Genomic DNA, 25,849 nt, shown 5'->3' with positions numbered 1-25,849 from the left:
TATTCTTTGGATTTTTTTTCCACCGTTTAACATTATAAAAAGTCCTTCTAAGCTTACAGGCTGTACAGAAACAGAAAGTGGGCCAGTATTCTATATGGCAAGATTCCATGTCGTAAAGACGTCATTTCAGCCAAATCATGCTATACACTCAATATAATTCCAATCGAAGTACAGCCTAGCAGAGTGATTTCAATGTTCAACTGAAGGAGTAAAATGCATGTAAATAGATCATAATGTTCTGAAAAAAACAATGAAAGAAACATTTCCTACATTAATTAAAATGTATTAGAGGCCTATAAATACATTAAAAGTAACGAAAACAGCGTGAGACTATTGCCAGAACAGGCCAATAGTCCATCAGAATAAAATACAAAGTCCAGAAACAGACGTAGGCATGTATGAGAATTTAGTAACAAAACAGGCAGCTTAGCAAAGCAGTGAAAGCAGCTGTAGTATCTGATAAATAAAATGGGGCAGTTGGCTACAAACTGAAAGAAAGATTGACGTTCACATCCCTTACTCACATCCGACACCAAAGTAAACCCTAGGTAAGTATTTATGTGTAAAAATGAAATAGTAAAATAAAATATAGGTGAGTGTGCATGCAGTCTAAGAGTGGGGAAAGACATGATGCCTGAAACAAAAACACAGAAAGAAAATCTCACAGGGCAAAATGGAAAACCTTCAAAAAACACCAAACACAAATAGCTGAGCAGAAAAGTATCCGCAGTGTGTATGTTAAGATTATACGCTTAATATGGGGAGTTATTTTACATTAATAAAAGTGAAAATAGTAAATGGACATGACTCGGCAGTTCCCCAAAGAAGAAATTCAAATGGCCAATACAAAGGGAAAATGTTCAACCAACCCACTCACAATGATTTTGTAGAGCAAAGCGAATCCAAATGAGATCATCTTTCTCTTATCAGATAGGTAACAATGGTAGTTTCTGAGTAGTAGAATGACAAGTGAAATCCTCACAGTTTATAGTACCTTAAAAACAGAGGCTTCATCTATTATATTTTTATAGTCCCAGCTTATGATGTTCCTAACGTGCTACGCTACAAGTCCATGCTGTGAATCCTGCACAGTGCATCCTGCAGCCGTCTGTGGGAGCCGTCCGGGAATGGGGCGGTGCTCGGGGGCATCCAGAGCCTCTCAGCTCCCCAGGAACCCCTGAAAGTCCTCCTACCTCCACCCTGCCCCGCATCAGGGCCCACGGTCTCCCTTCTGTGCACTTACGCGCACCCCTGGACTGGTCTCTTTTGAATTTTTCTAAGGGTCTTCCCATGTGGACGACTGAAGTTCTTCACGTTGGTACAGTACATGTTTATCTATTCAGTAACTAGTTCAGGGGCCACAGACAGGAAGAAACCAGCCCTGTCAAGGGTGAATCTGTCACAGACATGTTACCTGAAAACTGCAAATGACTTCAGCCATCAGGCGGGGCCCCTAGTCCAGAAATCACGGTGTCACCACACCTGGGCGGGCCTGTTCTTTTGGGACTTTAGGGAGATGACAGTTAATTCACGGTAATGAGAGGAGCCACTCTCAGGAATGAGAACTCGGGAGTGTTTCTGCTACTTAGATACTTGTTAAAGGCCCTACCGGTTCCAGCCCTTCTGCACATCCTGCGGGTGTGATGGAGTTACAGGCTCTGCTCTTCAGCCGTAGGTGCCGTGTTCTGTTCTCTCTCCCCACCACCACCTCTCACCTCCCTCACCCCTTTCTCCCTTGCAGCCCTCCCTTCTATTCTTTTTCACACCCTTTTTCTCCCCACCCACCCTGTTTTCTCTGCAGAGTGGGGTGCTCAGGGCATTTCAAACTCCTCTGGGGTCAGGGAGCCCCGTGCCTCCCAGGCCCACCGTGAACATGAGGTCCCAGGCCCCCATTGGCTTCCTGCGTCTCACAGCTCAGGGGCGTCTCTGCGCCCACCCAGCGCCTTCCACTCCCTGCCCTTGTCCTGAGAGTGTGAGACCCCAGGATGGGGGTTTGCCTTCAGGACACAAACTCCTGGGAGAGGGGGCAGCACCCAATGACAGAGCCAGTGGGGAATTGAGGGGGCCAGGGAAGCCAGCAGCCGCAGTGCCCCCTCCTTGGCCGGCTTCACGGGCATTTGACGGCATGCTTAGAAAAACCGTGCTTAATTTGAGGCTCTGCTGTCACCATCCTGAAATTCCTAATCATTGGTTAACAAGGGGCCGGCGTGTTTGTTTTGCGTTAGGCCCCGTAGACTGTAGGGTCCACCCCACTGATGGGGTTTCTCGTGGGGTCTCACCTGAGAAGGTTTGCTGCTATAGTCCCACAGGCAGTGACAGCCCCTGCCCTCTCCCCTGGGGCCCCTCAGCTCTACTGAACTTTGGGGGAGGGGACACCTGGAAGGAGAGGAACTCCTGGCCGGAGCTTACCCTGTGCTTTCTCTTCCAGCGAGACCATCATGTTTTTGCACCAGATCTTTTACCAAGGCCTGAAGGCCCGCATCTCCAGCTGGCCCACTCTGGTCCTCGGTGAGTAGCAGCCCTGGCAGAGGTCTCCTGCCCCTCCGCCCCCATCCCCACCTGAGAAGTCCCTGTGCAGGGGCCACACCTCCTGGCTGGTGGCACTTTTGTCCTTCCCGAATGTAACAGAGTGGCCCCTTAAAAACTCACAGAATCCCTCAGAGGGAGCAGAAGAGGAAAGAGAAGTTGGCAAAAGCTACATTTCTAGGAGGAAGTGATATATTTTTGGTTTCTTATCTGCTTTTCCCTTTTAAAAATAATATATAGGTACCCATCTGAGAAAATCTGAGAATCCAGAAAAGTAGGAAACATTTAAAAATATCAACGTTTCTGCTTCCCAAAGATAACTACTGTAAACACTCCGGTGTGTTTCCTTCCAATTTTTTTTCCTATGCATAGATCTTGGGGTTGTTTTTTTTTTTTTTCCCTTTTACATAATTGCAAACATACTGAATATAGAATTTAAATCTTGCTGTGGGTTTTTCTTTTTTTTTTACTTAACATAATTGCATAAGTGTTTTCTCAAGCTGAAAGTATGCTTTTTGATGGCTGTATAATGTTCCAGTGCCCCGTGAATCTGCCACCATCTATGTAGCCATCTCCCTTCGTCGACTCTTAAAGTTGTTCTACCTTTTTGCTACTAAAAATAATCATCCCTGCATGTGAAGTTGTCTCCGTATTAGAGAGCATTCCCCTGAGACAGGTGCCCAGAAGTAGAATTACTGAAACAATGGGGATGGACTCCCCGCCATGTACACATCATCACCTTGCTCTCCAAGCCCTCACTCCTGTGAGTGATGTACAGGAGTGCGTCCCACATCCCGCCCCTCCCACACTGGGTACCATCTTCCTTTCACTTAATTCAATAGGAAAAGGCGAGTGTTGGTGTCATTTCCACTCTGGGGTCGAGGGAACGGGCTCAGGGAGGTGAAAGGACAGCTGTGGCTGAAAAGGCTCCTCTGCCCACGGGCCAGGAGACTTCCAGGGGGAGTGGCACCATTTTTTTTTTCTCCGAGGTCAAAATAAGAAGCAGCCCTAGAAAGACACAGGCTGCACTTTCTGTAGTCTTACAGCTAAAGAGGTTGTCCACTGGGTAGTTGGATGCCCTACATAAGAGCTCCCACTTAGAGTTTGTTCCAAGGAACGCTTGTCTTTCTTTTTTTTTAATTTTATTTTATTGAAGTATGGTTGATTTACAATGCTGTGTTAATCTCTGCTGTATAGCAAAGTGATTCAGTTATACACGTATATACATTCTTTTTTTAATATTCTTTTCCATTACGGTTTATCATAGGATACTGACTATAGTTCTCTGTGCTATACAGTAGGACCTTGTTGTTTATCCGTTCTATATACAAAAGCTTACATCTGCTGGCCCCAACCTCCCCTTCATCCCTCCCCCACCTCCCCTCCCCCTTGGCAACCAGAATTCTGTTCTCTGTGTCTGTGAGTCTGTTTCTGTTTCGTAGATAAGTTCATTTGTGTCGTGTTTTAGATTCCACATATAAGTGATATCATATGGTATTTGTCTACTCTTTCTGACTTACTTCACTTTGTATGATCATTTCTAGTTGCACTGTCTTTTTTTTTAATGGGGTTAGTAAGCAGAGGTTTTAGAGGGTCCATCCCATCCCATCAAGTGTTGAAAGGCAGGTTTGGGCTTTGGGGAGCTAGAAGGACAGGATGTTAGATACCCAGGAGGTTGAGACAGACGGGGGGTTGAGCAGGGGGTCCACCTCACTGAGCCAGGGGCTGCAGAGCTGGGGAGGTCTGGAAGGACAGGGACAGAGGGACAAAGGGGACAACAGGTGAAGGGACAGAGACTCAGGAAAGCATATCATGGGGTGGAAAGTGCTGGAATGGGGGAGTTGGAAAGCCTGGTTCCAGGCCAGGTCCTGACTCACCTCGTGACCTCTGACAGGTCACAGTCACAGGTGGGACACTCTGGGAGGGGGGCCCCTGGGGACCCCTCAGCATAACAGCCTGGCAGAGCCAGGGCACTGGGGGGAGTGAACTACAAAGCATTTACAACAGGGGCCTCAGCCAACCCCAGGGAAGCTCGGGAACTGAGGTGGCCCTTCAGGGACGTCCTCCATCGAGGCAGGGGCCGGCCTTCACACCCTGACCTGGACCTGTCATTGGGCTCCAGCTTGTGCAAGGCAGCTTCCTTCAGCTGATAGCAGTTCCCAGCAAGGGCGAACCCAGCTGAGAGCCACCCGCACTGGTGGCAGCTGGGGAGCAAGTGCCTGGGTCCACCAGGGGTTCCGGGGGACACACCGCAGCACCCTCTATACCTCCTTTCTCTGACCTCCGGTACACAGGTGTCAGACTAGACAGGGCTCTATCTCAAAAACCTGTGAATCTGCTGTGATCTCAGTGCCTGGGGCCACCCTGTCTGGCCTAGGAGAGGGCAGTGGTGCCAGAGTCATCTCCGATGACTCCGATGGGGCTTTGAGCCGCGCCCCGACCTCCCCGGGTGGGGCTGGGGGAGGGGGGAGCCGACGGCGCCCCCGCTGCCCGCTGAGTCCCGCCTCCTTCCAGCCGACCTGTTCGACATCCTGCTGCCCATGCTCAACATCTACCAGGAGTTCGTCCGCAACCACCAGTACAGCCTGCAGATCCTGGCGCACTGCAAGCAGAACCGCGACTTCGACAAGCTGCTGAAGCACTACGAGGCCAAGCCCGACTGCGAGGAGAGGACGCTGGAGACCTTCCTCACCTACCCCATGTTCCAGGTGGGCCCGCCCCGTCTGCCAGGGCGCATGCGCCGGGAGGGCTGCGGCTGACTGGGGGCCGGGGCGCGGAGTGCCGAGGGCCACGGCCGTGCAAACCCCCGGTGGCCTGGAGAACGAACGGGGTTAGGACCCTCCGCCGACCCTGGCTGGGGGAGGCCGTGCAGAAAGTGAGGGGCAGCCCCTGGTCCTGAGTCCATCTCCAGGTCCTGCCTTCTGCGGGGCAGAACCTCAAGCTCTGGGCTCTCGTCCCAGACAAGACCCTGGAAGAGCCTCCAAGTTAAGAGAGTCTGGGATCAGAAGTGCAGTGGGTGTCCTTCCTCAGCCCCGCTCATGGGGGCCCTCGGAACTGAGAGCCCCCTTCTCTGCCCACCCTGCCCCCCCATCTGTCTACCCTGCTCTGTCTCTCCGTCTCTCTCTTGCTTCATCGCTGTATCTCTCTCCCTGCCTCTGTCTCTCTGGCCCTCTGGCCCTGTCCCCACCTCTCCCCACTGCAGATCCCCAGGTACATCCTGACGCTGCACGAGCTCCTGGCCCACACCCCTCACGAGCACGTGGAGCGCAACAGCCTGGACTACGCCAAGTCCAAACTGGAGGAGCTGTCCAGGTGAGCCCCGCTGGGGTCCCACACCGGTGGGCAGGCCCAGGCTGAGGGTGCCCCCACCCGGGGTTTGCCGAGCCCCAGATGGGAAAAGCTCGTGCTCCGGTTAGGATTCCGAGGTGGGGGCACCCACAGCTTGTCCCACCTGGAAGCCGGGTCCCCAGGAGCAGTCTGAGGGGTTTACAGCTCCAGCCCAGGTGGGCACCCAGTGAGGTGGGATGGAGGGTACGCTGTCCCTGGCACAGATGGGGTCCGAGGAAGGGCCCTGGGCACTTAGTGGGCCCATCTCCCAGCTCAGGGATCTGCCCAGGACTCGCAGGCACTCTCTGCCCATTTCCTCGGTTCTCCAGTGTCCATGTGTCAAAACCGGTGGCTTTAGGAGCCCCAGGCGTCCTGGGTGTTGGGCTTTCATGTGCCTCAGGCTCCGTTCAGCAGCAGGCAGTGTCCGTGGGGGGACAGGCCATGGTTGGGCCACCGTCAGAGGCCGCAGCCCCCCCTAGTCAGGGCCCTCCCCTGTCCTCCCTCACTCCCCGAAGCCCAAGGAATTCCTCGCTGCATGGGCAGGAGCTAAAGGACTGGAGGGAGGCACTGCCACAGCCCAGGCAACAGGGGACACGGCCACACCAGGGGGTGGCCGTGGAGGTGAGGACTCTGGAGTTTTCTGAAGGTGGAACCTCCAAGAGTTTCTGATGGATGAGAGGTGAGGAGAGAGAGAGAAAATGAGAGTCGAGGGTGATTCCAGAGTTTTCTGCCGAGCAGCCAGAAGGATGCATTGCCGTTGTGCAAGATGGAGAAGGAGCCAGAGGGGCAGGTTTGGAGGGAGGAGTCTTCCTCGCCGCGTTGGAGTTTTACTTGGGGGTGTCTTGGACCTGAGATGGACAACAGCGGTGGAAATGACAAAAAGGGAGTCGGTGTTTGAGTCTGGAGTTCAGGGAGCCAAGATATACCAGATCGTCAGCTCGGAGATGGTATTTAGAGTCACAAGGCTGGTGAGATCACCAAGGGAGTGAGTTTAGGTGGGAATGAGGTATGAACCAAGGGCTGAGCCTGGGGCCTCCACCGGTGCAGGCCAAGAGGTAAGGAGGGACCTTGTGGTCAGAGATAGGCGGCCAGGAGCTGCAAAGGAGGATGGGTCTGCAGGGTGTGGGCTTCAGCCCTCAGCCCCGCCCGGGGCCCTGCCGGCCATTCAGAGCCCTAAAAGGCTGCCCAAGTCCAACGAGTGGCAGCCGGTGAGGCCGTGGCTCCTGGCTGGACAGAGGGAGGACCAGACTGGACCAGGGCAGGGCACAGGCCCCAGAGCAGAGGATCCGGGAGGAGATGTAATGAGGCCGTGACTGCAGACAAACAAAACCATCAGGGGGCGTGGACCCCAGTTCTCTCATGCCCCGGGGAGCCAGACCCTGCGTACTCTTCCCCAAGCAGAAGACTGGGGACCCCCTTGAGGCTGTGAGTTCCTCGACACAGCGGGATGCCCTGTCCCAGTGCAGGCAGGTGTGCAGGCAGCACCCCAATCCCCTCCCCCCTCCCCCTGGGTCCTGGGTGTGCAGCCTGCTTTTCTTTTGTCACCCTGATCACCTGCACCCGGCCCTGAGCCCAGCCCGAGCAGCACAGAAAAGGATTTTCCCATCACGTGACAACAGCCCTTTCTTCCTCCTGCGCCCTCCCCTGGGCCCTGAGGAAAGCTCCAGCCCTGACAGGAAGCCAGCAACCAAGCCCTCCCTGGCAGTGCTCAGGACCCTGCACCCCTCTCCCCTCGGGACTGGCTGTCTCCTACCTCTGGCCTTTGTCCCACTTTGTCTCCAGAGCCCCTAACTCCTGGGCTCACTGATAACCCAGGTCCTCACTTCCGGTTCCCCCAGGAGCCTCAGGCCCCGGAACCCCGGGCTGCCTTCCTGGAGCCCCGCCCAGCACCCCCAGCTGCGCGTGCAGTGGCGGCCCCTCCGGCACAAATCCCAGCCTGGGGCCACTGACCCTGAGCAGCTGAAGTTTATCCATGTCTAACAGCAAAACTAGTTTTGCTACCTTGGAATCACCCCCTTATTTTTTAGCAAATCTAGCCTCAGCAAAGTCCCCACCCTCATCAAGAGAGAGGGTCCTGATTGCCTTGGGCTACTTCCAAAAATGAATCCCTATCCATGGAACTGCAGATGCCCTGAAAGGTGCCTCCCTGTCCCATGTCTTTTCCAGAAGAAGGCTAAGGCCTGGGCTTCTGAGAAGAGCATCGCTGGGGCCCGGATGGGAGGAGGGGCATGTGGGTGGAGAACCGTGGCTCCTAAGGCAGAGACCGCATCTCGATGCCCCAGTCTGATACCCAGAAGAAATAACGAGTTGCAGTATACCACCTATTTTTTTTTTTTTTTACAATACCATTTTTGCAGCCCTGATAATGGCAATGATCACCACCCTTTATTCCAGCACCTGTCATGTGCCAGGCATGAGGTCAGCCCGTGAAATGCATTATTTTCCATCCTCACCCAACAACAGTCTACAGATGGGGAAAGTAAGGATTAGAAGGGTTGAGTAATTTGTTCAGCATCGTGTTGATTCCACTAATCACAGCTCCAGCTCCACCAGTGTCATCTCTCATTGTTGGAGGGTTTAAACTGGATAATGACTGTGAGAGAACCCTGTAAGCCACACACACATTGGTCAGCTCTCTTAGTGGTCTTAACTGTGGAATTTCATGCATCAGCAGACAAACAGGAGGCTTTGTGCTTTCCTTAGAGTGGGTGGGGTACTTTTTCCAGACCCCCTCCAAAAAAAAAAAGGATTCGCTACTTTCCTAAGACTCCTGGAGACCCATCCAGGGTCTTAGCAAAGTTGGCCGTTCACACCTACCTTTTCCCACCGACGCTCTTTAAAATAAAAACAAAAACAAAAACAGTTAAACAGTGCCACCCCCTGGAGAGGAAGGGTGTTGCAGCAGTCCCAACAAGGACAAAAAGTTGTCTGTATTCTCAGATGAAGGGGCAAGCCGTGTCCTGCTTACTTCCTGGTCGTGCCAGAGCCTATAGAGGTAAACTGAAGTCAGTCTTCCCCTGAGCCAGCTGGATTGCCAGGTGCTCCAAAAATAAGCCATTCCAGAACCCAAACATTAAGGAAACAACCCTTTAAAGAGTGTGTAGGGGGAAGAAACAGCAAGTACTAATTGCCCTGAGGCAGGAATGAGCTTGGTTTGTACTTTGGATGGAAATAAGGCCAATAGTGGGATGAGGGGCAGGGTAATGAACAAAGGTTGTCCCCTCTACTCCCACCTTCCTCCAGTTCTGCTGTCTCTCTTCCATGTGGTTCAGACTTTTTTTTTTTTTTTTTTTGTGGTATGCGGGCCTCTCACTGTTGCGGCCTCTCCCGTTGCGGAACACAGGCTCCGGACGTGCAGGCTCAGCGGCCATGGCTCACGGGCCCAGCCGCTCCACAGCATGTGGGATCTTCCCGGACCGGGGCACGAACCCGTGTCCCCCTGCATTGGCAGGCGGACCCTCAACCACTGCACCACCAGGGAAGCCCCAGACTTTTTTTTTTAAGTTTATTTCAGCTTCACAATCATTATTGGTAATCACGTGCCAATTTTTAAAAAGTTTTTATTTTATTTATTTATTTATTTGGTTGGGTCTTAGCTGCAGCACGCATGTGGGATCTAATTTCCCAACTAGGGATCGAACCCGGGACCCTCTGCATTGGGAGCGTGGAGTCTTAACAACTGCGCCACCAGGGAAGTCCCCGGTTCACACTTTTTAAAATCAGACAGACCTGCTTCTCAGCCTCCTTGGGCTGTCAGAGGATAAAATGAGATCACGCCTGTAAAGTGCACACACACAGCGGGTACTCAAGAGATGCGCGCTCTCTCCCCTTTCATGACAACAGGTTCCACCTGAGAATCCAGGCTTTCTTCCGAGGTCTAGCCAGAGACCCAGCATTCCCTCCACCCTGGGAGGTGAGGGCGGCCTGTCTCTGATTGTCATTTCCTGTCCCCACAGGATAATGCACGACGAAGTAAGTGAAACAGAGAACATCCGGAAAAACCTGGCCATCGAGCGCATGATCATTGAAGGCTGTGAAATCCTCCTGGACACCAGCCAGACCTTTGTGAGACAAGGTATGGCCTGCGCGCCCTGCCTCTCCCACCCCCCACCAAGCTGGCCGCAGCAGCGAGAGGCACGTGGCCCTCAGGACACCACCAGTTGGTTGGGCTGCTGCGTGCCAAAACCTGCAAGCGTGATTGCAGAGTATTCCGGGCCTGCCGGGGGAATGCGACAGCTACACGTACATGTCGGTATCTATAGATATCGATGCTGGTATTATTGGTTTTCACAGTTTCCTTCTCTCCAGATGTAAACATAATTCTTCCCAGATGGTCTTGGTTTGTCTATTGTACATCATAGTAAAACATTGACATGTCCTTTTGGGGAGAGAGTAGGGGGCGGACGATGAAGACAGATTCCAGTTGGCCCCATGAATCACAAGAATTTTCAGGGTCCGAGATGGAGTTGGCGTGCGTCAGTCCCTCTGTCCTTTGCTCGGCATCCTTCGCCTCTTGGGGGAGGCCGTGGTCCCAGGGGTCCTGGGTAGGGTTCCCTTCACCCTTGGGCCTCAGCTGACCTTGGGGACAGTTTTGAGGGTCACAGCCCTATTGAGAGGGACAGGAGAGGCTCTCTGTGGCCCAGGGGACTGACTTCCAACTCGGGGATGTCAGAGCTGCGATGCCTTGAAGGTTCAGATTCCATGTCCTATGGGAAACTCAGCTTGTGCTCACGTGCCCTAGAGGTGACTCCACCTCGGGATGGACCTCCCGCCTTCCTTCCGTCGAGTTGGGGTTCTCTGACTAGATGAAGAGCTTCCTAGCACCTCCTGCTGGCCTGTGCAGCTGCCTCTGGCCCCCGCTGCCCTTGGCCTGAGTATCCTCAATGTGGAGTTTGTTCTGAGCCCCTGTGTCCTTCCCACAGGCCCACCCTGGGACCTGCTGAGCCCAGAGCCAGCCTAGCCTGACTCCCAGCTCCCCCTGAGCTGTGCTGTGCCCAAGCTGGAGGTGGCCGGAAGAATGACCTATCTTGGGGTCAGCAGTGTCCCCAAAGACCAGGAATCTGCTCCATCACCCTGGGCCAAAGCAGTTCTTCCCCTCCTGAGGGGTGGGGAAGATCAGACAGGGGAACCCAGCAAGCCCTTTCTCATTTATTCAGTCGTGCTGCCACCACCAAGGACACCTGCCCTATTCATGCCAGGCCAACTCAGGTCTCCAGAGACGCCCAGAGAATAGACTCTGCCCCGCCCTCCAGAACTGACTGTGCAGGGGAGAGGGAGTCAGGATACAGGAAAGGGTTCTGTGCAGTGATGAGCGTGGGCAGGAGGCAGATGGCGGCCCAGAGCAGGGCTGGGGAGAGTCAGGGAGGGCTTCCCGAGGAGGCGGCATTGGGCTCTGCAGCAGACCGTGCTGTGACCAATCGGCCGTGTCTGCGGTGGCTGCATGTGACAGCAGGTGCCCAGTGGATCTTGTTAATCCCTCTGGGCCAGAGCCAGCTCCCCGCTTGTTCAACCTCCTGCCACCCCCAGACCTCAGCCCAGCCCTGCATTCTCACCTCATGGGCCACGTCCTTTGGGGTTCCTTTGCTTTCCAAGGCTCTGGCCCTGGCTGGGAGGTCAAAGGTCCTGCATGGAGCGTCTCTCGTCATTCTCCACCCCCCAAACCCCACCACCCGGCCCTGAGGAGGGGCTGGAGGGAGGGTCCAAGGTGCATGTTTGCTACCAAGAACTAGGACTGCCTTGTCCCACTGCCCTGGCTGCTGGCATCGCAACCCCACCTGCAGCCTCAAAGCCAGGTCAGAGGCGGAGGGTCATTCCGGTGGATGCACTCAGGCTCTCTCTCCTCCATCCGCAGGCTCCCTCATCCAGGTGCCCATGTCTGAAAAGGGCAAGATCACCAGGGGGCGCCTGGGCTCTCTGTCCCTAAAGAAAGAGGGCGAGCGACAGTGCTTCCTGTTTTCTAAGCATCTGATCATCTGTACCAGAGGCTCTGGTGGGAAGCTTCACCTGACCAAGGTAGGGACGGCGGGAGCGAAGCTGCTGGGGCTGGAGGTCAGACACCGCCTTTACCCTAGGGGTCCCGACTGACCCTGACCGCGGGGCCCCGGGTGGACCAGGGTGTCAGAGAGGCGTGAGTGTGCACGCATGCGCCCCCGTCTGACTGGCGGCTTGGAATGAGAAGGCCACTGACGGATTTTCTACCGGAGAAATCGTGGGAAATGGGAAAGCGAGCACGAAGACCCCTCAAGGAGCCCCCAGAGTTGGGGGCTGGGGCGGAGGAGCCAGGGGGTCCAGACAAGACCTTCAAAGGCCCGTGCACGTGTATCTGAGGGGCCGGGGAGGATGGTGGCACCTGGCTGAGGGCAGAGCAGCAGCCAGAGCCTTTGTCTCATTTCCAACCAAAAAGAGCTCAGAGGGCTTCCTTGGTGGCGCAGTGGTTGGGAGTCCGCCTGCCGATGCGGGGGACACGGGTTCGTGCCCCGGTCCGGGAGGATCCCACATGCCGCGGAGCGGCTGGGCCCGTGAGCCATGGCCGCTGAGCCTGCGCGTCTGGAGTCTGTGCTCCGCAACGGGAGAGGCCACAACAGTGAGAGGCCCGCGTACCGCAAAGAAAAAAAAAAAAAAAGAGCTCAGACAGCGCCCCCTCTTGACGCCCTCGGGCACTCACTCCACCAGCACAAGACTCTCCTGCTCCCCGGCACAGCACACGGCTTATCCCGCTGCTGTGAGCTCACGATCCGGTCCCACCTCTGTCTGCTACATATGTGTGACCCTGGAAACGTCCCGCGCCTGTTCACACCTCACTTCCTCATCCGCACAACAGGGACGACTGTCCTCAGCAGAGGCGGGCACAGACGCAGGCAGGTGCCCGGAAATCTGCTCTGGGAAGCATGAAGCCCTCGCCTCTGTAAGCGACAGTCTCCCCGGCACTGCGTCCATCCCCGTGGAAGCTCGCTTCTGGAGATTTTAAATCTGAACGCGTTGTGGCCTGGAAAGGGCCAGAAGGTGCCCTTAATTAAGCCAGAGCATCAGGGAAACCATTCTTCCAGACCCTGGATGCCTGGCCCGTAACCTCCTGCAGAGCTAATTGATCAAGCAGTGGCTTCAGGGAATATACTGCTTATGTTAACATGTCAACGCATTAGTTGGTCGGCTGCACAAGGGGCAATTAATTTACAAACACTGAAGACTCCAATTTCAACCAAATTATGTATCAAGGAAAGCCTTCATTATTTACTAGCTCTGGAGTTTCTCCTGGGAAGATCTCTGTCCAGCCTGGGGGGGACAGTTCCCCCAGCAGGTGGGGGTCAGTAGGGGCAGGTTGAACTGGAGACTTCAAGATGGCTTTTTAGTCTGAAAGCACGTGCTTTTATGTTTGTTAGTTTTATCTTATTTTGGTTTGGGGGTTTGTTTATTTGTTTGTTTGAGTTTTCAAAGTCTCTTAGCATATTGGTAAAGAGCATGGAATCTGAGAGCTACTCAAATTCTAGCCCTGCCACTTACCAGTGGGTGACCTCACCAAGCCTTAGTTTACTTACCTGCAAAATGGGAGTGAACGGCTTCCCTGGTGGCACAGTGCTTAAGAATCCGCCTGCCAATGCAGGGGACACGGGTTCGAGCCCTGGTCCGGGAAGATCCCACATGCCACGGAGCAACTAAACCCGTGCGCCACAACAACTGAGCCTGCGCTCTAGAGCCCGCGAGCCGCAAGTCCTGAGCCTGCATGCCACAACTACTGAAGCCCACGTGTCTAGAGCCCGTGCTCCACAACACGAGGAGCCACCTCAATGAGAAGCCCGCGCACCGCAACGAAGAGTAGCCCCCGCTCGCCGCAACTAGAGAAAGCCCATGCACAGCGACGAAGACCCAACACAGCCAAAAATAAATAAATGATATAAATAAATAAATTTATTTTTTTAAAAATGGGAGTGAAAATACCTACATCATGGGAGTGCTATGAGGCTTAAGTGAGGAAGTGGGTGCAAAACACACGGTCCCATGCCTGGTACGTAGTAAGTGCTCAACAGGTAATAGTCGTTGTCACTCAATTATGTAGTATGAACTTGTAATAATAATAATAATAGCAAGCCTTTGCATGATGGTTACTATGAGCCAGGCACTAGCCCAAATACATCATGTATATTTAATTCATAGAACAACCCACGGAGGCAGATAACTGTTACTTTCCCTATTGTATAAATAAGGAAACTGAGGCTTCTAGAAACAGCCAGCAAGTGGCAGAGCAGGGATTTGAACCCAGGCAGTCTGGCTCCGGAGTCTGTGTTCTGAAACCAAAGCTAAAATTCAAACCACTTCTTGTTAAATACTGCCACTGGAAATCGAACGCCTTCAGTCCTCCTAAAAGGGACCTGCTACAACTCCCCAAGATCTAAAACTACCATAAGAATTTTTTGGGACTTAAAGTAAGAGAAGGTTAGAGCTAGATGGGCTTTGGAGATTACCCAGCCCAGTGACATCAGTGGTCAGGTTAAGGCCCAACAAGGCCTGGGGGGCTCCCCCAGGGCCACCAAAGAACCAAACTAGAAGCAGAATGCAGGATTCGGGGGCCCACTCTTGATACTTTCTCCAGGTCCCCCTCTGCCTTCCAGGTGGCAGCCTGCCCTGCAGACATTTTCACGTATAGATTAGCCACCTGGCCAGGTTTCTGTTATTGTCAGTTATTATGTTATTTATCTGTTGCTGTCCCCCAAATGGAGTGCCTTTTTTTTTTTTTTGGCCACACCACATACAGCATGTGGGATCTTAGTTCCCAGACCAGGGATTGAACCCACGCCCCCTGCAGTGGAAGTGTGGAGTCTTAACCACTGGACCACCAGGGAAGTCCCCTGGAGTGGCTTAAAACAAACATTTGTTGTCTCAAACAGTTTATGCACGTTAGGAAGTCAGGACAACTTAGCTGGGTGGACATACGTGGCCCAGGGTTTCTTACGAGGTTGCAGTCAAGGTGGCAGCTGGGGCTGCAGTCATCTGAGGCTCGACTGGGGCCGGGATCCTTTTCCAGCGTGGCTCCCACACATGGCTGTTGGCAGGAGGCCTCGTCCCTCATCTGTAGCCTTCTCCTCATGACACAGCAACTGGCTTCCCCCAGAACAAGTGGTCCAAGAAACAACAAGAGAGCAAGCAGGAGGCTGCAGGCCCCAAAGCTGAACACCATCACTCCTGCTTTATTCTCTTAATGAGAAGCAAGTCACTAAGTCCAGTTAACCCTCAAGAGGAAGGGAAGTAGCCTTCACCTTTTGAAAGACGGGGTTTCAAAGAATTCGTGGACATGCTTTACAACCAGCACAGTGGTGGTTACGTTCATTTCTCACTACAGGATCAAGGGATCTCACCCCTAAAAGATGCTCAGACACTCAAGGATAAGAGGCGTTTTCCCAGATAGTCCTAATAATTAAAAGCCAGCCACTGACCTTGAGCTGGCAACAGGCCCATGAGGCTCTTTCCAGACTCTGCCACTTACCTACCAGGTGACCTTGGGCAACACGGTTAACTCCCTGATTTCATTTCTTCATCTGTAAAATCGGAATAACAACACCTGAGACAGGTCTGTAAATTGGTCCTGTTTCCCTATTGGTAACATGCAGGGTTTAGCCTAGAATGAGGGAGTTCAAACTTCAGACTTAGGGCTACCAGGTGATGCCTCAGAGCCGCTGTAGGGCAAGAAAAGGCCGTGCAAGCCAGGTTCTAGCCCCTCCACCCCCAGCCCGACCTTGGCCCTCCTTTGGGGAAGGCGTCTCTGAGCAATCCCATTTGAGCCACTTCACTGGGCTTCCTATATGGAGATACAGTTCTTCAACTTGAAAACCAAAATACCCACTTGGCATGTAATGTCCACACACATGTGTGCGTCTATGTGGGTGCTCACTCCTCACCCTGATATTCTGGAACTCTAAAACTAGCACATCTCTCGCTTTGATTCAAGGTGGCCCCTGCTCTTTTTCAGAATGGAGTCATATCCCTCATTGACTGCACTTTATTGGAGGAGCCAGAAAGCACAGAGGAAGAAGGTAAGTGTGCAAGTCATGTACAAGCCTGTGTGTGCTCACACAGATGCACACACACTCACCCTGAAAGGTTGGGCCCGGGCATTGGTGTTTTTTCTTTGGAGGAAAGGGAGGATGCAGGACCCGGAGAGGCTGGTCCTGGGTCTTTAGAGAAGGAGCTCTCTGGCCCTGCAGGTGACAGCCTCCTCCCCCTTCCTGGTTCCTTCCAAGCTCCTTGGGTCCCTGGACTCGGTGCCATTGGGTTTGGGGGTCACACTTCTCAGTGAGCACCCCTCCTTCATGCATCCATGTGCTACATGCACAGTGGCTCACTGGGCCACGAGGAAGAGGCTGGGGAGGCGCTGGGCCTATCTCTGTCCTCCAGTGGAAACGGGTGGGGTGTGCAGGGACACACGTGCCACCACCAGAGGGAGTGCAGGGGAACGGTCCCCTGCAGTGGTGTTGGAGTGACCAGGACGGGAGGCAAGACTTGGGGAGAAGGGAGCATGTGAGTGGGGCCCCAGCAAACCAGAAGGGGCTGGGCGGGGAGCTGGGGGAAGATGGTGCCCAGGTGCTCGAAAAGCCACTGTGTAGGGGTGTCCATGGGATCTCTCTCCCCGGGGAATCAGAATTGGGGGATGGGCTTATTATTTTAGCTGAAGGGGTAGGGTCACTACTGTCTCTTGATTGGACCAAAGTTGGTCCTCGTCTCCCTCCTTCACTGGCCCCCCAGCAAGGTTCTGGAGGCCCTCCCCTGGGGGTGCACCAGCTGGACTCTCCATCTTTGCCTTTCCCCAAGGTGGGGCTCCTCGAAGCAGGGCTGTGTCTGAAGGACCCCAGATCCCAGTCCCGGCATGGCTTGGGCTCGGGCTCAGGGTTTGCTGGGGGCTGGGGGCGTAGTACACACACACACACACACACACACACACACACACACACACGTGCGCGCGTGCCCTGGTCAGCCGCAGCGGGAGCTGGGCTCTGCACCCTTCGTGACCCTCCACCGGGGGCGGAGCCAAGCGCCCCCTCCAACCCCACCAAGGCAAAAATACATGTGCAGCAATTCACCCGGAGCTCTTACCAGCATGATCTTCAGTCTTGGCCACAGCTGGTCCCGATTCAAGTGGAACTGTCAGTCCCCAAAGCCCTTTTCCCTCCAGGGCCAGGAAAGGGAGAGAGGCGTGGCCCCATGCATCCCCCACTCAACACAGACACCCCACTTATGAGGAGCCAGCATCATCCCATCCTCGAGTCACCACACGGAGCGGGCTCTCCAGTGCCCTCACATTCTCAAGTGTCAGCACTGGAAGGGTGGGGGACCTCAGAGCCGTCACAACCCCACTCTGCTTGTACAGGAGGACGTCTGAAGCCCAGAGCGGGAAGGGTATCACCCCAGGGTCACACAGCCAGCAAGCAGAGACCAGAGCTGTAGCAGACCTTCCACAACATTCCACCCCATTCAGGGGACCCCTGATGAATGTGGCCGTGTTGCAAGGAATCTCTGAACTGTGATCTTAGTCTTTCCAAATAAAGAGTTCAAGGAATCCTTCGGGTTAAAAGCAGTAATAAAAATACCTAGAATTTACTTTGGCTTTGGGGAGCTCTCAACTGAGCTAAATGTCCAGCTGGGTCCATAAAAGCTTAAGATCTAAAGTTCTCCTCCTGGCCCCTGTATCACCTTGGCGTAGCTGGAGGGCCCAGCTGTGAGGCCAGTTCTAGACCTTGCTTAGCCGCTGCCCGGCTGGGGGTCTTATGAAAGTCCTCCCCGGAGACCTCAGCTCCCCATTGGCCTAATGAGGGTAGAGCCGACTGGTGATTCCGAAAGGCTCTTCCAACTCGGAATCGGAGCTGTCCCTGTGTGGTTGTAAGCTACTCTGCACTCTAGGTCTTAGTTTCTCCATCTTTGAAGTGGGGATTCCTCACCTTAAGAAAAAAAAAAAGATGTTCTGAAATTAGCAAGTGGCCTGGTGTCCTACTGCTGCCTTCACCAGTGGGGCGAGGCAGGTATCGTGCAGTCGTTTTCCAACTCAGAAAGGCCCACACTCATTCGGCTAACTCCGTGTTTTGCACCTGGAAGCCAAAGGATCCGGCCAAGACATAGACCACTTGGATTTTAAGATCGGGGTGGAACCAAAGGATTCCCCGCCCTTCACAGTCATCCTCGTGGCCTCATCCAGACAGGAGAAGGTGGCGTGGACCAGTGACATCAGCCAGGTGAGCGGCATCACTTGTCCCTGAAAGCAAGTGGTCCCTTCATGCCTAAGCTGGTGGGGGGCGGGAGGCAGCTACAGGGTTCTAATGGAAAAGACGTGAGTATCTCTACCAACCAAGGCTGAGCCCAGCTAGCTGTCCAGCTCGCAGAGTCCCCTGGTTCCCCCGTAGAGTGTGGTCTGGGAGCCCTTGCATCTGGATCATCCCTAGGGCAGTTTTTTAAACTCCAGATTCCTGGGCTCCCCTCTGGTCCCCTCAGATTTACTACATCCAAGTCTCTGGCACAAGGCCTGGGAACCTACGTTTCGGCACACGCCCCAGGCCATTGGTACCACAGAAAAGTCTGAGCACCGTGACCCAAGGGTGCTGGATGTAGCAAAGCCAGGAGAGAAAGCAAAGGGCCCACAAAGCCCAGAGCCCGCTCTGCAGGGGGGAAGGTTTGCCTGCACCAGCGTTAGGGTTGTCACCCCACTGGGAGAGTCACAGGAAGCACAGATCTCCCAGGGACCAGAGAGCAGACCCAGAGGGCTGCGGTCACTTGCAGGACCAGTTCTGAGTCTGGAAAGAGGATGTCGGCAGCACCGGGCTGCTGGCCCAGGACAGGCCTCTCCTTGGGCCCAGCCAGGGCCTGCAATGGGTCAGCCCAGCCCCGTCCCAGGAGCACAGGAGCCTCTCCAGACCCCCTGCTCCCTGCACAGTGGAGGACGGTATTAGGAGAGCAGCTGACGGTGGGAGGAAGGGAGCAGCGAGGCTGGAGATGGCCCCCTTTCAGGGGAGGGGGCCTGGGAGCTGTGTTTATGGAGAACTGGGGGGCAGAGCCTTTACTGTATTTCAGGGCACTCCCCCCACTCACTCCCTGCCCCTCATTTTTAGGCCTCACACCTGGGCTGCCCTGCCTGCCCAGCGCGCAGCCCCACAGCATGGCAGGGTGAGGACGACTAGTAGCAGACATCTGCTCTTTCTCAGTCTTGCCCTCCCAGCTTCAAACAACCAGCATGTGGGCTTCCCTGGTGGCGCAGTGGTTGAGAATCCGCCTGCCGATGCAGGGGACACGGGTTCGTGCCCCGGTCCGGGAAGATCCCACATGCCGCGGAGCGGCTGGGCCCGTGAGCCATGGCCGCTGAGCCTGCGCGTCCGGAGCCTGTGCTCCGCAACGGGGGAGGCCACAACAGTGAGAGGCCCGCGTACTGCAAAAAAAAAAAACAAACAAACAACCAGCGTGCCCCGGAGAAAACCAAAAAACTGGAAAGCTCGAGCATGACCTTTTCTAGTCCTCAGGGAGCCATCAAAGGCTCAGGGCTGCTCGCCTGGAGGGTACGCCCCGGGCCTGTGTCCTCTTGAGGGCTGCATTGCTGATACCACCAGGCGTCAGGGCCCCCCAGGCCCACTGATGCCTCCAGGCAGCTCTGATCGGTGGCCAGGCGCCCTGCGTTGCAGGGTTGCCGATGGAACCAGAGCTAAAGAGAGTCTCAGAGTGTGCAGCTGGAGAAAGTGGGCTGGGAAGGGCCACTGACACAAGCCTTCCTCTGGGGCCCACGAAAAACTAGGGGTCCTGGCCCTGAACCACTGTGCCCGCCTCTCTGCTCTCACTTCCCGGTGACCTTGACCCCTCCCCGCACGTACACATCCTCAAAACCAGAAGATACTGTGATGTGATCCCGCAGAGTACCCCGTAGCCCGGGCCAAGGAGAGACCCTCTCTTGGCAGAAATGTGAGAGCTTGGGGCAGGGGGCAATGAGAAGGAAAAAGAGATGTATCTCTGTGTCTTTTCTTTTTGTTTGGGTGCGTACTGTTTATTCAAAGAAAGATTTGGATTTTGAATTTTTTTCAGAGGCTGAGTAAAATGTACAATCTCCTCCCTTAGTGCTGGCAGCCTTGCCACCCCCAGGCAGGATTTTTACTATGGAAAACCGTCTGTGGCTTCAGGATGTGGGCACTGTGGTGAGCAGAGGACGGGGGCGGGCAGGACGGCACCCGTCGAGCTGGCCTCCCAGGACAGAGGCCCCAGGTCACTGTGGATCTGATCTTGTCCTCGGTGCTGGACCTCAGAGGTCAGCCACAGAGTGGCCAGGGTCGGACACCTCCATTTTTGCAAACACCCCGAGGAGGTAGGAATGATTATCCCCATTTTGCAGGTAGGGAAACTAAGGCCCAGGGAAGTCGAATACATCCCCAAAAGGTCACCGAGCTGGGGACTTGACTTCCCATCAGAACCCAAGGGATGCTGTGCGTTGACCCTGCCCTTGCCTGGACAACGCCCTTTGACCCTGCGTCAGGCCGGGGCCTGCGAAGCCTCGCTCGGCAGAACCCCCGCTGGGCCTGGGTCTCGGAACGGAGACGGAGGCTCTGACCCGGGGGTCCTCTCTCTGATTCCAGTGTGTGGATAACATCCGGTGCAATGGCCTCATGATGAACGCATTTGAGGAAAATTCCAAGGTCACTGTGCCACAGATGATCAAGTAAGTGCCCTGAGCCCCCTCTTGTCCGGGCTGAGCTCCAGAGACCGAGGGCCACACAGTGACCACAAGGGGCTCAGAAGATGCCGGGTTTCATCTCTGGGGTGTGTTAGGTGTTTGATTTCAGTTAACTTCTATTTGGTTGATGGCTTTGGCTTCGTTTTTGTAGTTGTTTGTCTTGAAAATGTGGATTTTCGTATTAGGCTGTTCAAAGTAGAACATCAGGAATGACATTTCATGCACTCTGTTTTTTTAATAACTATTTTTCTTTTGTTTGGGCAATGCCAGGGAGGAAGGGTGAGGGGGCTGCCATCCTGCTGAGCTCAGCTCTCTGAGCCCCGCCGGGCAGCGCAACCTCCTGGCCTGCACCAGCCCTGCTTCTCCTCCAGCATCTGCTCGCCTGACCCCCTCACGGTGCCCCCCAGGCGGCCCACTGGTTCCCTGGCCTCCATCTGAACCGTTGAATTCCCGGCTGCTCTGCCCACCTGGCATACGCCAGGACCCAGCTAACCGACCCCAGGCGTGTTGTCCTGCCCAAAGCAAACCTTGGGGACCCACTGCCTCTTTGCTACTTGAAGTGCACACTCGGGGGAACTGCAGGCCGTTATGTAGTGAGGGTGTGAAAGGTCCCACCCACCCCGTTTCGACAGCAGGCCTGATGAAGCGAGCACGCCAGCAGCTAGGAGCTAGCCCAGGCAGGGTCGTGTACGCCAGAGCTTTCAAGCATCCAGCTGAGTTTATGAGGAGTAGCCCCACCCCACCCCATGGCTACATTGTTTAACAGCCGAAGGTGCTGGAGCCCAGAAGGAAGGTCTGGACTTGAAGGCACGAGCCCTGGCCCACAGCTTCTGCTCTGTGTATGACTATGGACAAGTCACTTAACATGTCTGAGCTTGGGTCTCTCACCTGTTATTGGGAGATAACACCCACCTGCCTACCTCCTGGATTTGTTTCAACGATGAATTAAAAAACCACATGTAGAATGATGGTTAAATGTATAGTGGGCACTTACTTATATTCTGCAAAGAGTGCGTTTTGAGGCAGTAAAAGTGAGCAGATGAAACCAAAATAAACTCACCTGTGAAAGAAAAAATAACAGCATTTTAAACTATGATGGTGATAAAGGGAATGGAATATCCAGGTCAAAGTGACAACTCCAAGGACCTGTCGGCTCCCAGACTTAAGCGTGGCCTCCTTGGCAGGAGTAGCCCATTGGCAGCGTCCCCCTGCGAGGGCGCCAGGGAGCAGATATGAGCAGACGTGGCTTCCGTCCTCAGGGAGTTCTCCATTTAGTGAGAGAAAGAGACACATAGAAATCGTAAAACGCTAGCGGGTGCTACAGAATAGAATTTGTATGATGCTACGAACGAGGGTTCAGAGAATGAGTGACAAGTTCACCTGGCACAGCTGGGGAAGACTTTCCCAAGAAGAGGACATCAGAACTGACCTCAAAGGATAAGTTAGGGTTTGCTAAGTGGTGGAGGGGGAAGGGCATCCTGGGAAGAGGGAACAGCATGTGCAAAGACGCAGAGGCAGCGAAGCACATGGTGTGTTTGGGGAATGATAAAACGTTCCATGGGGCTGCAGGGTTGGGAGAGTGGTATGTCCTGTGGGAAATAACCTTAATGCAATTGTGGCCTCCAAGTTCACTACCAGATAAACTATCCCAGAGGTCTTGGAACAGAAAGGCTCGCAGACCCAATTAAGATGCTAAACCACACAGTCTAGTGAGTCAATTTTAAACACTTAGTGAGAAACCAGGGGAAAGAGAAGGGATAGTAGGTTAGTGCCTGTTACACGTAGTTGCATGAGCTAGTTACACCATGGCCATTGTCCAGCCTCTCTCCCTGCTCCATCTACCTTCCTTGTTGATGGAGCAGCTACAAGGACCAGAGTTGAAGCTTGATCAGTGGATCCAAGGGCACACGCTTGCTCTGTCTGAGAAGTCGGGGCAAGTATGTCTGGCCACAGTGGCAGCTCACCAGTTAGACTGAAGAAGAGCTACAGGTGTATCTATAGTTCTGGGACAGAGGGTAGAGGGTCAGGATGGATGTCGCCAGTGGGTGGCTGACTTAAGACATGAATATTGAGTGTACGCTGTGCCTCATGAATATTAAGTGTAGCTTGAATATTTGGTGCCTTGTGAGTATTTAGTGCATGCTTGGTCCTTCCACCCCTCCTATTTACATTTGGCACATGAATGCTTTACTTAGTGTATATATATGCCTGCCATGGCTCACAAGCTGTTTGCTCCTTCGTCTGTCCTCCTTTTTTGTTTCTCTTATTTTTTATAGCACAACTGTATTTTCTTAAACAATACAGCGGGCTGAAGAGGTGGGCAGGAGTCAGATAATAGTAACGTGACAGGTGAGGAGTTGGGTTTTCTTCTGTAGGTGTTAGCGTTGCACCCCAGGCGGTGACGCGCGCCCCCTGGTGGCCATGGATAGAGTGGCAACAGAGAGCCTGGCTGGAAAAAGGCATCAGCGGTATAGCTGGAGGGTCCGTGGCTGGGGGGACATTCCCTAGATGTGTTCCCCGTAAGCCTCTGAGTTTCTGGCATGGTTCCCATTTCAGATACCCCACCCTGTTGTCAGACTGAATTAAGAGCGTCCTGATTTTTGGTTTGCAATACAAAGAAACATTTAGTCCCATGCACCCTGAGTATTCCTGCTACCCTCCCGACACACTGCATCCTGGCCCTCTGGTGGGTAGATGCTAGTGGCAGTGTTTGAGAGGAAGGTCCCAGAGAATGAAAGTCATCAACCACCAGCAGCCCAAAGATCCAAGAAGTCTCATTCCATCTGCCCTGGGTCCTGAGGCTCTGCCCCAACATGTGACCTCAAGGACAGGTAGACCCAAGGCAGGGCACTCCCCCTGCAGAAGGAAGAAGAGGGAAGCCCTTTCCAATCAAGCCCAGGCCTCTCGATGCCTGGGATACAGGAATGCCACTTGGAGTTTCGTCAAGAAGTATTGGGGGGCTTCCCTGGCGGTCCAGTGGTTAAGAATTCACCTTCCAATGCAGGGGTTGCAGGTTCGATCCCTGGTCAGGGAGCTAAGATCCCACATGCCTCGCAGCCAAAAAACCAAAACGTAAAACAGAAGCAATATTGTAACAAATTTTAATAAAGACTTTAAAAATGGTCCACGTCAAAAAAAAAAATCTCAAAAAAAAAAAAAAAGTATTGGGAGAGCAAAGAGAGAGGCAGGGCTGAATTTACAGTCAAAAGATGCTTGTGTTGTGAGGGACCGAAAACCCCTTCTAGCAGGGCTGGTAAATATCTAACACACAAGCCAGCCATTTGGATCAGAATCCGGAATCCGTGGCAGACATTACTAATGGGTCACGGCAGTCTTTAAGGCTGAGCCTGTAATGGTCAACACAGCCCCAGGCAGTTACTCCCAGTCTGGCAGAACTGGTATCCAGGATGAAAGCTGTTTTTATCACTGCTTTATTGTGCCGTCCCATTTTACAGATAGGGCAACTAAAGTCCAGAATAGGTTTATGTAACATTGGAGTTGCCAGAGGCACCATCACCAACAATGATTGTGAGGCTTGCGACAGAGCAGAAGGGGGCAAGGGAGGTTGATAGAAAAGGGAGGGCTTGGGACTTCCCTGGTGGTCCAGTGGTTAAGACTCCCCACTCCCAGTGCAAGGGGGCTCGGGTTCGATCCCCGGTCGGAAAACTAAGATCCCGCATGCTGCATGGTACTGAAAAAAGCAACAAAAAACCAAAAACAATAAATAAATAAATAAAATAAAAATAAATATTTTTAAAAATTCCATTAACCCTTGGAAAAAAAAGAAAAGGGAGGGCTTTTCTCACTTTCTCTACCCCCCTCCAGTGGCAGAAGGAGCCCAAAAAGAAGGTGCTAGAAGCAAACCCTTGCCAGAGGGGTCCAATAATCACCACTGAGGATGTCAGGTCTAGGCTGGACGCTTCGGGATCCATGGTGTGTGAGGAGTTGCACTGTCCTTCTAGAAGGTGCAGTCCCATGGTGGGGACCTGGCTTGAGTTAAGGGAGTCCTTTCACCCAAGGGCCGAGGGCAGCTCTCCAGGGATGGTGCCGCTGAGTCCTTCCCATCTGCAAGTACTTTCTCCTGCCCACTGTCTTTCAGTTTTGCTTCTCTGCAACTTTTCTTCTTCCTTTAGAGGTTTGTAGTCAACTGGCTGGATCCCTGTCTGTCTATTCCATGCCGCTTACATTTTCTCTCCTCACTTGAACCTCTCCACCTTCTCTGCATTCTGGGAAAATTTCTCAAGTTGGCTTCTTGTGTCACTCATTTGATTTTCTGAGTCTCTCATCTGCTGTTACTTGCACTCATGTCCTCTGATTCAACACTCTTGTCTTTCGTTTCCAAGAAATCTTTCTGATCTCAGATGATTTCCTCTTCCTGGTTGCTTCTTGTGGTTTGGTCAATGCAATATATATTCTCCTGAATCTCGGTGAAAAATAAAACAGGTGTTTTCTAAAATGTTCTGTGTCTTGCAGCAAAGCTACCTTAGACGGAATCATTCCTGTTTCTTCAGGATTGTCTCTTTTCAAACTGAAAGAAGAGAGACCTGTGGATGTTTAGACCCAGCTCAGCCCTCAGGTCCTCAGCCCACTATGATCTGGTTGACCACCAGACGCCTGTCCTCACGTGTTGGCAGCCTGAGAGGAATGGGACTTGCTGCCACCAGATCCAATTTGGAAGGTCCCAGAAAAGGACTTGGATTGCTCTGGCTTGGGTTATACCCTCACCCGATGCAAAAATCACTTTGGCCAGGGATGAAGGACTTTGATAGATCTAATCCAGGATGACTGCTCAGCCCTGAGGGTTTCCCTTTTAGTCCAGCTGATGTAACGCAGGCGATGTTAATTGACCCTAATACTTTAAGAAGCAGCCGAGGTGAGGTCAAGGAGGAGATGACCTCTCCCTACAAAGACTGAGAAGGTTGAATAAACTGCTAAGGATTCTGCCCCACCTTGGCGCTGGGGGGGGGGGGGGCGGAGGTTTATAATAAATGACCATGGCAACTTCACCCTTTGTAGCTCTTCATAACTAAGGGAGGAGAGATGTCAGCAGATTGCTGGCAGCAGGAACAGCCAGTAACAAAAATGTGTAGGACTTTTAGACTTAGAAAAAAAATTAGACCCTTGGGGGTTGAATTAAGCTATTCGTCATATCTGCTGACACTTGCTCATGTAGTTTTTAATTTTGGATTGTGAACTCATTTTCAGTGGGGGGTTTATCTTTGAATGTCTTGTAGAGCCTGGTTGACAGATGCCCTTCCTGAAAGGTCTTGCATTTGTTTCCACCAGTTGCCCCAGGAGCATTACATCCTG

The 25,849-nt window shown here is 53.3% G+C and overlaps 1 protein-coding gene across 2 annotated transcripts in view; it reads left to right on the top strand.

Moving 5' to 3' along the window:
- RASGRF1 (Ras protein specific guanine nucleotide releasing factor 1) overlaps positions 1-25,849 on the top strand; it is a 103,551-nt gene that overhangs the window by 41,432 nt on the left and 36,270 nt on the right. For both annotated transcript variants that reach the window (XM_022554601.3, XM_022554604.3), the window contains exons 6-13: positions 2,429-2,508; positions 5,041-5,234; positions 5,729-5,838; positions 9,810-9,928; positions 11,705-11,865; positions 15,815-15,878; positions 17,932-18,068; positions 20,442-20,524. In XM_022554601.3, the coding sequence (XP_022410309.1) occupies positions 2,429-2,508; positions 5,041-5,234; positions 5,729-5,838; positions 9,810-9,928; positions 11,705-11,865; positions 15,815-15,878; positions 17,932-18,068; positions 20,442-20,524 (948 nt within the window). The remainder of the gene's footprint in view (positions 1-2,428; positions 2,509-5,040; positions 5,235-5,728; positions 5,839-9,809; positions 9,929-11,704; positions 11,866-15,814; positions 15,879-17,931; positions 18,069-20,441; positions 20,525-25,849) is intronic.

This window comes from Delphinapterus leucas, chromosome 2, assembly GCF_059928025.1.
Source record: "Delphinapterus leucas isolate spDelLeu-1000000601 "Yukka" chromosome 2, BTC_Dleu_Yukka2, whole genome shotgun sequence".
Taxonomy (NCBI): domain Eukaryota; kingdom Metazoa; phylum Chordata; class Mammalia; order Artiodactyla; family Monodontidae; genus Delphinapterus; species Delphinapterus leucas.
Note: the sequence above shows the minus strand (reverse complement) of the source record. Positions and strands in the feature narration are given on the sequence as shown.